General features: G+C 36.6%; 1 protein-coding gene across 2 annotated transcripts in view; it reads right to left on the bottom strand.

Annotated features, from left to right (window-relative positions):
• UBR3 (ubiquitin protein ligase E3 component n-recognin 3) overlaps positions 1 to 12754 on the bottom strand; it is a 99860-nt gene that overhangs the window by 65241 nt on the left and 21865 nt on the right. For both annotated transcript variants that reach the window (XM_030952922.1, XM_030952923.1), the window contains exons 8-17: positions 8208 to 8436; positions 6981 to 7160; positions 6113 to 6246; positions 3815 to 3901; positions 3308 to 3373; positions 3130 to 3219; positions 1484 to 1612; positions 1334 to 1386; positions 575 to 708; positions 3 to 88 (exon numbers count right to left, since the gene is read on the bottom strand). In XM_030952922.1, coding sequence (XP_030808782.1) covers positions 3 to 88; positions 575 to 708; positions 1334 to 1386; positions 1484 to 1612; positions 3130 to 3219; positions 3308 to 3373; positions 3815 to 3901; positions 6113 to 6246; positions 6981 to 7160; positions 8208 to 8436 — 1188 coding nt within the window. The remainder of the gene's footprint in view (positions 1 to 2; positions 89 to 574; positions 709 to 1333; positions 1387 to 1483; positions 1613 to 3129; positions 3220 to 3307; positions 3374 to 3814; positions 3902 to 6112; positions 6247 to 6980; positions 7161 to 8207; positions 8437 to 12754) is intronic.

A 12754-nucleotide genomic window follows, 5' to 3' on the forward strand; every position in this document is an offset into this window, starting at 1 on the left:
ATGAGATCCAATAATGAACTGTGTGTCCTGTCATTCATGCACAGTTGGGCTACCATCTCTGCTCTGAGGATCTCATCATCTGTCATTCCTAGAACAATGAAATGTAAAAAACTGTTAAAACAGCACGATTTTAAGGCACATTCAGCTTTCATTTGACATTAAAAGCATGTCAAACATGATACAAATTAATATTAAGTAATGATACAGTGCCTTAAAAATACAGGGGGAAAAAAAGGGGGGCATGCAAATATTATGAAAGGCACAATCTCAATCAGAAAATACCAGTATAAACTCAAATTGCTGTCTTTCTGGAAAAGATACAGAATCTTCATGTCATCACCTACACAAATCACCCACTTCCACTAAAGCAAATTTTTTCCATTTTTATGTATTATATCTATTTCTATTTCATGGGGGATTAAAATACAGTAACTGGCAAAGATGAAACCGAGTATTGAATGGTTTAAATTACTATATGGTTAAAAAGCTTTAAGCCACCTACTAAGTGTGGAATACAAATGAAGGTGTAATAATGTTACTTACATGCAGATATTCCTAAAGCAGTGACTCTTACCTAAGTGTAAACGAAGACTTAACAAAAGGACCAAAAATGTTAAGGCTCCTTCCAGCATGGACCTTTCATGTTCTGAGTCAAGAACTGTATTTTGATGCTGTGAAGCCATTGTTAACAGATCTACCACCTTAAATCTACACAGCAAACAGGAAAGTCAGAAACAACAATTAAACATTCTCTAACATTAAAACTCCAATGTGAAACCTAGTGATAAGCTCAGGATAGCACTCACAACAACCTAAAATGAAATACAAAAGCCCAAATGAAAACCCAAAGTACAAACAAACATACATGAAAACCCTCTTCTTTTTAAATTTCAATTTTTATTTAACTATCGATGGAATGTGCTATAGTGATATTCACTCCACATGAAAACACCTTATATTTAACAACATATAAAAACTAATGCATACTAATTGGTGTTCAAACCCTGATGTTTTTCCAGAAAAGTGAACATTCTGTGTCTCTTACTACTTCTTCAGGACAGAATATCCGAGCATATGAACACATATGAAACTTAAAAAATCCTAAAGATGCTCAGAAAACAAGTATCTTCACTACTGTCCTGTAAATCGAAAGCCAATGCTGTCTAAAATCAAGAGATACCTGTTTCAGTAGAGGCCTTAGGTGTTGGTTTTGGCTAGGCAGAGTTGTACCACTGAAGATATGTATCAGATATACCATTTTTCTATTACATGCTATAAATTAGCACAACAGCCAGCACAACATCAAACGAGAGCATTCATCTTTTAATCCTACCTTTCAAAAACAGATGAAATAAAATAATCCGGGTCCAGTCTAGAGGCACAGACCTTTAGAAAGAGAGTAAATTAACTTTATTAAATTAATTCGAGTCAATAGTCTGTAGGTAAATAATATTGGCTTGGCTCCTCAGAAAACATAACTTACTTGCAGCAGATAAATGTCAGGATCGATCATTGAATTGCAGAAATGAGACTGCACATAAGTCATGGCCTGTCCTTTAATTTGTAGACCATTTCTAACCCACATATTGCTGTGAATTTCAGAAAGACTTGCCTGTTCAGGGAACATAAAAAATTATAAACATTTCAGGGATGTTCAGCTACTCAGTTCAATATTAGCAGATCATAGCTATGTTACCATAGAAAAATAGAAATCATATAACAGTTTGAATTGGAAGGGACCTTAGAGATTTCCAACCCTTATGCCATGGACAAGGACACTTTACAGGCACTTAAAGCCAGTTTGCTCAAAACCCCATTCAACCTAGCCTTGAACACTTCCAGGGATGGGGTATCCTTGACTTTTCTGGGCAACCTGCTCCAGTGTCTCACCACCTTCACAGCAAAGGATGTCTTTGTGATATCTCATCTAAACTACTCTTTCAGCTTAAAGCCATTGCCCCTTGTCCTGCCACTACATGTCATTGTAAGAAGTCCCCCTGGGGCTTTCTTGGAGAGTCACAGAATAGTTTTGGTGAGAAGGGGCCTTTAAAGGTCATCTAGTCCAATCCCCCTGCAATGATCAGGGGCATCTTCAACTAGGTCAGGTCGCTCAGAGCCCCATCCAGTCTAGCCTGGGATGTTCCCAGGGATGGGGCATCTACCACCTGATAGACAACCTGCTCCAGTGTTGTACCACCCTCATAGCAAAAAAGGTACTACAGCTAATCTAAACCAACCCTACTTCAGTTTAAACCCACTAACCTTGTTCTATTGCAACAGGCCCTGCTAAAAAGTTTGCCCCCAGCTCTGTTGTAGGCCCCTGTAGAAGGGGTTCTAAGGTCTCTCCAGAGCCTTCTCTTCTCCAGGGTGAACGACAATTCTCTCAGTCTGTCTTCACAACAGAGGTGCTCCAGCCCTCTCATCATTTTATTCACTATCATTACACATATACATGCATGCATACTACAATTTTATAGATTTTTTTATACTAATTGACTTCTGGAGAGTAAGAGATAAAAAGAACCACTGCATGTTTATGAAACAGATACCATACTTTCATATGATTGCCTATTTCAGACAACGAAAGTAATCAAAGACAAATGACATGATTTATACATGTAGTTATTCCTTAAAATCTTGAAACTAACTCAAAATGAAGGTATTGTAGTACCAAAATGAACCAAAAGTTAAGGTATCACGATTAAAAAGGGATTAGATCTAAAAGCAGTGATTACAAATACTACTCACTGCCACTTATGCACAAGTCCAAATTTGCAAACAAAAATGTTGTGCATCCATTCTGGAACTCACTCTCAATTTAAAATACAAAAGATTTCGGTTTCTTGTCAACCTGCACTCCATTCTGTTCACATTACAATTCTATGTTTTCAGAGGATTGGTCCACCCTACCATTTTTGAAGAGCTATAGTGAATACTATTATTACGTGCTTCTCAGAGTATGATAACTAATGCCCCATTTTTAATTTTGGAAAGAGGAAGGGAAAAAAAAAAGATGTTACCCTAGCTACTTAGTTTTAATATTGTAGTTATTATTGTCACATAGGGCTTATTTTTTCATTCCACAATTAAGACATACTTCCTCTTGTTAAGTTAGAAGTCTGCCCGTACCTGAATCTGAAGTGGGTGAATCATGAGTTTCATCAGCATCTCCTGGTCTGGCAGGATAGTATCCAGATCTAGTTCTTGGCATTTAACAGCCTAGAAACAAAAGCAAGCATATGCTGTGTTGAATGATTACATTCAGCAGGGAATTTCCATCTTCTGTGAAACTACAACATGTGCTTACCTTACTTAAAAACATGGCAAAGTAACGGTGCAGTGGCAAATGAAAAGTAACTTGGTTAGGTGCTGGCTGAAAGTAAAATAGAGGTATTTAATATAATATATTGGAAAAAACAAACAAATATCTTTGGCACAAACACCAAGAACAGTATTTTATATGTCTTCATTTGATAGACTTACTTTCCACTAACATAGCAGTATTTTATTCCCCTGTCTTTCTGATTATTCAGATGTTTCGCTCAGACAGGGAAAGCAGTGCTTTTAAAACTCACAGCTTAAGCTTGCACCAGCAAATCTAAATCACCAAGACTACAGAAAAAAAAGGGTCCTAGGACATAACATTTTAAGTATTAACTACAAACTCTAATTTCAGCAAGGCAATCCTTTTTTGATCACTAGCTTGAATAGTCACTTAAATTAAGGAGATGGGGCTGGGTGTAGGGAGTGTATCACCTTTTAAATTTAATCAGATTTTCACAGTCCTTTGCTTAAATTCACTAAGGATATTTACCTCATCTACAAAGTTGATAGCATCAAACCAGTCTTGAAGTGCTTCAAGGCAGTATCTGACAACATTGCGTGTGTATTCTTGTGTTTCCTGCAGTTAAGAGAAACCAGCACACTTATATGAGCCAACAGTTTTGAGTGCCATTGTTTTCCTACTACAAATAAATACAATTATTTCAAGAATATTTTTACAGTACACAGAATCACCGAGGTTAGAAAAGACCTCCAAGATCATGGACTGAACAATACGTTGACTAAACCACAGCACTAAGTGCCAGGTCCAGCTGTTTCTTGAACACTTTCAGGGATTGGGACTCCACTCCACTGCTCCTGGATAGCCCACTCCAATGCTTAACCACTCTTTTCATGAAGAAATTCTTCCTGTTGCCCAACCTGAATCTCCTCTGCTGCAGCTTGATGCCATTTTCTCTGGTCCTTTTGCTGGTTACCTGTCAGAAGAGGCAAACTCCCGCCTGGCTACACCCTCCTTACAGGGTATTACAGAGAATGGTAAGGTCACCTCTGAGCCTTCTCTTCTCCAGGCTGAACAACCTCAGCTCCCTCAGCTGCTCCTCATAGAATTCACTCTCTAGGTGGTCCCAGTGCCTAATGTTGTTTAATTTATCCATTTACTTCTACCCATAATTTAGAGCGGTAAGCATAAAAGAAAGTCTTTCCATGTAACCAAAAAGAATAGCTAATGGCCTACAAGTTCTATCTACTTAAAAGGTCCTTACAGTTGGCTAACACAAGACATCCTAAATGATATGACACCACAATACTACATAGATTTCAATGGTAAGCAAAACTTGTTATGATTGTACGATATAACTGCGTAACAATGCCACAAAACTACACTATATTTCAGGTTAAGTCATGTTTCAGGGCTAGAGCTGTACATTGCCTTTCAGGAGAGAAGCAGTTGTGTGCAAGAAGAAGAAGCAGAAAAGAAGCTAAACCAAATTGCTCTGTGATCAGCAGAACTTGCAAAGCCTCTTAACAGATTTTTCCTTTAATCTTCACTTCGTCCTAAACACAGACTCCAGACTTGCCTCTAACTCTCAGGATATCCAATGACACACTTCTCATGCAAAAGGCAGCAGTGTTCAGGCCAGCCAAAAGTTGTGCAAGTGGCAGCTATTTCAGTCAGGCACCTTTTCACATCAGGAAATACAACAGCCACACTCCCATCCTGTTGCTCCACACTCTATGAAGGACAGGCTCTGCTGGCTTTCCCTATTCTGTGAGACATGAGATTCCAACCCTCCAGGTTTCATAAGTACAACAACTAAGCTATGAAATTTCTTTAACATTTTCAGATTTATTGATAATGACCAAAAGGTTCAAACACGTGGCTGAAGACATGACTGACAAGACAACGGATGGAGGAGCATGGCCTTAAAAAAAAGACCATGCCAGCCCTAAGCAAAAATGAAAGGAACACTTCAAACAGCCAGAAGCTGTAATTCGGTTTTCAAAAACCAATGTAGAGTCATAAATTGACAAATTCATAATGTATCAGTGTAATTTACATCACAGAAAGGCTTTTACAACTGCCTGATTAAAATTGTTCTAAAATCACATGGACTGTTTGCGCAGTTTCTCAGTGTGCAGTTCAATCCAGTCAGTACTGTCTCACTGACTATTAATTATCTTAATGAGCTAATTTCAAATACAAGTATTTATTTCACAGAAAAACAGTAAAAAGTATTTTTCATATGTTAAGTATTCCTAAAAGCGAATGGATTCTATTTTTGCTGTAACTTAATATAATTTACAGTCTAGCAAATAGCAACAAGTCTTTGCCCTAGTTTGGAGACCATTTGATGTCAGAACTGAAGAGGCTTTCACCTCAAATTGATAGAAGAACCACACAAACCCATAAATTACTCCATCTCCCATCATAATGAAGTGTCTGTTCACAGACACAGCCAACATTAGAATCACATTACGGTGACTCTTGTATCTCCATTCCCAATGAACAAAGGCAGAATGACTCAGAGACATTTATCAAGTTCTTCATTAGATTAGAAGTTATTCCATATGTACAATCATATGAAATGACTGCACACATCCTGAACTTGTAGTCCCCGTACTGAAGACAATAAATTATGTACAAGCATGAATTCTACACTCACTATACACAGAATCTGAGTTGATTGGAGTTTTATGTTATTTAAATAGACAAAGAGAGCCAAACCAAAGTCTTTTCAAACACAAAAGACAGTCTTTTCAAGTTTGAGAATTCTAGAATATGACATGAATAAAACCAAGAATCATGACAGGGAAATGTTGGCCTTACCCTAACTTTGCAGTGTGACAGCAGACCCCACATGGGCTGGGCACAGGCTTCCAGCTCAGCAGCAAAGGCAGCATAGTATGTCTGTGATTCAAACTCCACGTGCTCATTCAACTCCCGTTTATTTAAATTCATACCTTCAAAGATTTAAGCAGAGTTATACAACCCAAGATTTAACTAGGACTAAATGGAATGCAGTCTTTTTAGTATTATGCATTTACACACGTCTAAAAACAACTCCATAAAGTGTAAGAATCTATTTTATCTAGTGGAAGAATTTGATAAAACAAAGTTTGAACAGAAATATACCAGAAAAGATAAAAGACTGGCTAATAACTGCAGTCCTTGCTGTTCAGGGGACATGAACTTCTACTTTGAATGTTACTCAGTCAATTAGAACATCCGAATGCTGGTCATCTTTCTAAGCAAAACATTTATCAGCATTGACATATACCATCTTAAAGTATTTTTTAATATAATCAAAAAAAATTTATTTACAGCAACACTTAGAAGAAGATACAGATTTATGAAATTTATTTCCTGTATATTTAAATTTAGAACTTCACCAGTAAAACAGTTTGGTTTACTGTTGTGATGTGTACTTTAAGTACAACCTCAGAATTCTTGCACCACAGATCTCAGTTGACTAAGTGTGATGTGACTGCTCTTCAACTACTTCACACAAGAAAAAGATCCATGAGATAATTTTTGTAACCTGTTTTCTAGAATATACTGCTCTCTTCAAGAAACACAGTCTTGGGGGAATATTAATAGATTAAATATATACATACAGAACTGTATGGATTCTGCTACACTAAACATTAACTGTCTTAACATCCTTGTATTAGTACTGATTATAAAAGTCACATACCTTGAAAAAATGATACAAAATTCATCCATGTTACCAGAAGACCATGATCTTCCAAAAATTTCTTTGCCACACTTTGGTGTGAAAGTATGTTTATAAAATCACTAACCAGGGGCCAGTAAGTGTTATTCTTCAGTAGTGCTTCCCCACAATTCACCACAACATGTAAACTATTCTCTTCATCTAGATTTAAAAAAGAAAAAAAAACAAGACAAAAAGAGAAGGCAAAGTAATTTCTTTTATTTATTATTAAAGTTAACAAAAGAATGCAAAAATATCAATTAGGATGTACTATAATGCTGGGGTCAGACACACACAGAGAAAACTGCAGAAAACTAAAACGGTTCTTTCATGGTACCTGAGGCTGTTTTTTCATCATGGACTGACCTACACAGATGCCACTTAGCAAGAGTCACTCAAACTTTGAACAGTATCACAACCTCTGGAAAGTAGCACATTAGAAAAACTCTGGGAAAAAAAATACAATTTCATGCAGGAGTTTGTGATACTTATTTAGCAGCAGCACTCAGCCTGTCTAGGGCGTACTTTCAGATTCAAACTAGGATGAAGAGGGCTGAGAGGTCTCCAGTCTGTTAGGCACATAAAAGTGTGAATGCCAGAAAGATTCAATCATGCCATTTTCATATAAGGACAGGTAAAACAAGGAGGGTGAAAAAAACCAGCTGTTTTCACTAAAGAAGTTATACAGTCTACAACAGCTCAAATTCAAACTGCCACTTTGTCAAACAAAAGGTCGATCAAATTGCAATATTGACAAACTATTAAATTATTCTCCTCTAATTATATCAAGGCAACCACAAGTTTTAAAAATTAAAACAATTTTAAATACTGCAAACAGCTTGTGAAATTCTTTGAAACTATTTTTTCAATTCATACAGGTCTCAATTTGCGTATATAATTTTTCATTCAAATAGTTGCTTATGCACTTCACACAACAAATTAAGCAGTAGCAAGGTAAGAACCTGCATTCTAAACCATGTAACATTCCTAAAAAAACCCATACAAACCAAAGGATAAAATATTAGTATCACTCCTGATAACTTTATATTTCCAGGGAATTTTGAGACTCATCCTCTACCATATATTGCTAGATCCTGTACATTTTTGGAAAAGCATCAGAAGGGTGGATTGACCACCAAAGAAAGATTAAATTTCCTCTATAATCAATTTATTATTCATGGAAAGAAACAAACAAACAACTAAACCTACCTTGCAATTCACTTTTAATAAGGCAACTTTCCATCATGTACAACAGAACAGTGACCATAATATCCAGCAGTTGGCATTCTTCTGTTACTTGGCGTGCTAGTTCTTCATTGCTGAACAACTGAACACTGATATGCACAATTCTATTAGACATGGTGTCTGATTCATGGCTTTTCTTCAGTGTTTTCATAATAAAAGCATAGTGCTGAACAAATGTTTTTGTAAAAGCAATCTGCAAATTTTAAAGAAATGTTGACATTAATAAGCATCATATAAAACTTATAGCTTTCTTTCATTATAAAATATTCCTTTATGAATGTACAATCAACATACCCTGGGAAACACCAGTTGCTATGACAAACCAAAAGTGATGACTGTTTTCTAGAAACAGACCAAATGAAAAGACCTATTTATAGGGAGGGGTATCTTAGGCTGCTAATTTTATTACCTCTCCCCAGAATCTAATCTTCTCATTCTATACTTTCCACACTAAAGAAAGCCAACCCAGAAATGTTCAAACAAGGAATATAATGTCTCAGCATGCCTGTGAAAGTAGTAAAGTTCTAACAATTATTTTGTCCTAAGTTTGTACATCCTATAACAGGATGTCCTAAAATGATACACTGTGAACAATTAGTTTAGTAGTGCCTTATAAAGCTGCCTCATCACTTGCAGCCATCTAACCATGAAATAAGATTTTCATTTATTTTCAAGCAAGACATTTCTACACTGATTTTCATTTCTACTGTTGTAGCATCCTATACTTTTTAAATAAACCTCTAGTGGTTTTTCCTCAATAACTAAATTAATATGCAGCTTTGTTATTCTTCACACAACAGTTAGTGGTTTTTTTTTAACTGGATCATTATTTAAATGCATTGTACATATATATATATATATATATAAAAATCTTAGTACAATTCTGTGTTCCACTCCATTAGCCTCAAAATGCATAATAAATCAACCTTTTCACGGTACATCCATGAACATATCTGCTAGCTTTGAAATCACTTCTCACTTAGTACTTTAGGTCCTGAATTAGGACCATCTGGACTTGCTTGGCTTAGTAAGAAGACAAGCTGTGTAGTGATAAAAATCCAAAGTCTAAAAATCCCTTGCCAATTCCTTCCGGAAGTATTAACCTTTCATAAGCATAGAATTAGAAATTTTAAAGCCACCCTCAGCAGCCATGCTTTCACCAGACCGTATACAGATCACTACTTTATTTGATCTGCCTTAGATTCAGTGCTCCCATATTTTTATTATGGCACCACCATGTTTTTATCACCTCAGAAGTACTTCCAAAATCATGATGACATAATTCTGCTGTTGGGTACAGAAATTGGTTCTCCCAGCAAATACCCCCAAAGATAAAGTTGCTGATGCAAGAAACTGAACCAGGTGAAAATGGAGATATCACTGCAGGAAACACTGCAAGAATACTTAACTTGCCTTCCTATACCTGGCCCACAGTGATGGAAATCTGTATAATAACTGAAAGTATGTTCCACATATAGCACCCAACAATGGTAACTGTTTTCACCTAAAGCGTTTTTGGCACAACATATCTCAGTACAAAGCAAAGTTAATACAGTATCATTCTGGTATTACAGATACTCCCATCACATAATTTCCTTTAACTTAAAGGCTTGAAACAATTTTCATCACTGGCATTAGCACTTATCATTAAGACATTCACACTAATGTTAATTACACTCTAATTCACATTAAGTCTCAGACAGAAAATATGTAGCAGGTATTTTAAGAAATCAGTATATTAACGCTGCTAGTAAAAAAGCATACTTTATTTATTTATTACTTCTTCACACTGTATTATGTTTAAATAGGATTTTTGGGCTCTGTGATGAAGAAACTATGTTCTACTTGTTTTACACAGTACGCTTAATTCAAGTTGACTGCAAAAACAAGGTCTTTCTCTAAGGACAAATTTACAAATTTTGGAATTTTTTTTCTTTAGTTTATATTGGCATGCATCAAAATTTTTTGTGTCTCACTCGTTTACCATAATGAACTTCCGAAAGTACTGTAAATTTGCTCTCACTATGGTATAATGGTAGAGACTCTGGAAAACACTTTACTAAAGGAAAGACAGAAGCTTTACTCCTACATTCACTTCCAAGTTAAACAAACAAATACAACCGTTTCCAATTTTGAGAGGAAGAAACTAAACTCATTCCAAAAGTTAAAAAGCTGAAATGCTGTGGTAAACTGCAGTCAGTACGTAAAACCAGGCACAGTAGGCCAAATCAGTCCATCCACATATCCCTTCTTTCAGTGGCCAAAGCTGTATACACAGCTAAGGAAAAATATAGAATGCAGCAAGAATGCAATTTCTGTCATAACATGTTTCCAAATACTCAGCTTCAAACCTTCTGCAAGAAATGGTTCATAAGACACACATGCTTTCTGTGCATCTAATTATCTTCACTGACTTACTCTCTATGATCTTGAGCAGCTTTTAAATTTCTACCTATAGAAAAACAAAGTTAATTTTTTCAGCTAGCCTTTCCTCTTGGTGACCACTCAACTTCAATCCCAGAACTCTTTGGAGACTAACACCAACCCATGCTTCAGTTAGAACTTCCATCTCCCATGTTTATATTCTCAATGCTAAGATGGAAAGTATTTCTGCCAGCTGAATGCTGCACTAAAATTAAGGTTCCAATAGAAAAACTGTTCTACAGAATTTGTAGAACAGCATATCCAAGGGTTGGTGAAGTCCTATTGCTGTAATACCTGCCCCAAGGGTGACTATGGGAGGTGCCTGACACAGCACAGCATTTCTGTTAATTATGTTTGTTGATTCATTACGTCCACCAGATGCTTTTGCATTTTTCAGCAAGATTTCAGCAAGGATGATTTCAGCTCTTGGATGATTTACACTTTTCCAGCATCTTCCTGTTTACTGCCAACACATTCTCTGCCTTCTCCTTGGTCACAGGAAAGTCTCTTTCTCGGGCCTTTTGTTCTTCCTCTGGTCCACACCATAACACCTTTAATTTCTTGGAAGCTTCAATAAATTTTTCTTCTGCTTTCTTTTTCTTCTCTTGTAAGTCTTCCAGGCTTCAAATATCAGAGAGTGATGGAAGGGATGCCTCAAGCACAAATCTGTAAGGCAAAGACCACACTTTTTGTTGTGCTATCTCTCTCATTTGCCAAAGAGGGCAGAGAGGGAAGAGCTAGTTAACCCAGGGTTTTAGCCCACCCCTTTCAACACCTCTTTTCAGTACTGGGAATCCTTAAAGGGAAGTTTGCTTTCCTATTTAAAAAAAAATAAATCTGTGTAACTGAGATTGCTAGTGTTTCAGTGACTGCTACCCAGGGCAGTGATGGATTCTCATATGCTTATGCTGGAGGTCAGAGATTTCAACAATTTCAAAGCATATGCAGATAGGCAGCTCTGTGCTCTATGTCCAGCTAGCTCCCTCAGCTTACCTGGAATCCAACCTAGCAGAATTCTGCTAATTCAATGAGCTAAATCACCTCACAAAGAATCAGATAAATTGCACAACAGCAGACAGAGAAAAAATTAGAACAGTACATGTAGTGTAGATGGGATGAGAGAAAGTAGCAGAAAACTGCAAGACCATTTGGAACAGTTTAAAACCCTAGAGGTATTCCTGTTGTTTGAGAATGCAGCATGATTAATCAGCAAACAAGCTTTTCTTTCAAAAAAGCTACATGGAAGCATGTAAGATAAAACATACTTCTAACTCATCCCAAAATGTTATGTTCTCTCTTTAACATGTTAAGGGTAGAGCCACTCTTTGTAAATTAACCACAGGCCTCATAAACATGTTTAAAATTCATGCAGCATAGACAGTTTTGCAACAAAGCAAAGGTATCTTGCAAAAAAAAGTTTAATGCCTCCCTAGTACTGCTATGTGATATATTTCCTGCTCTGAGTTTCCTCTACTACTTAAAATGCCATTTAGACGACCACGACAATTAAACACAGACTTGAATGTAGGAATTAACTGCTTAATGAAAAACAGTAGAAATTGGTAATAACAAAAAAAAAAAAAAAACCAACCAAAAAGTTTATAAAAACCTTTGAATCTGAGCATGCAGTATTTGTGGGTAGAAAATGGACTATTTCCAGTTAAAGGTGGCAATCAGCAGAGAGACCAAATACACCATGATCTCCATTCTGAATGAAGAAAGATAATGAATAAAGAAAGTCACTGAAGACTATGGCCCATTGTCAAAGGAAGAAAGATCCCACAATCATTAGAAGCTGATGTTATTACATGGTACAGTTGTAAGGGAAACACAGCAACACTTACCAGATTGTTCTGCATGCTGCTAGCAGCTGGCTGTTTTTACAGGCAGGAATTTAGCTAGCAATGGATCAGGAGGACTGGACGTCCATGTGTGTGTCCAAATATCAGGAAGAATTCAAGCTTCATAGCAATGGATCATCAGTTAGGAAGTTCTAATGTCTCCTCATGTATTAGCTGGATCTAAGACCAGGACGAATCTGTGCTGGTATCCCAAATCAAAGTGGTATCTTGAGATGGACACAGTAG

Source organism: Camarhynchus parvulus, chromosome 7, assembly GCF_901933205.1.
Source record: "Camarhynchus parvulus chromosome 7, STF_HiC, whole genome shotgun sequence".
NCBI lineage: Eukaryota > Metazoa > Chordata > Aves > Passeriformes > Thraupidae > Camarhynchus > Camarhynchus parvulus.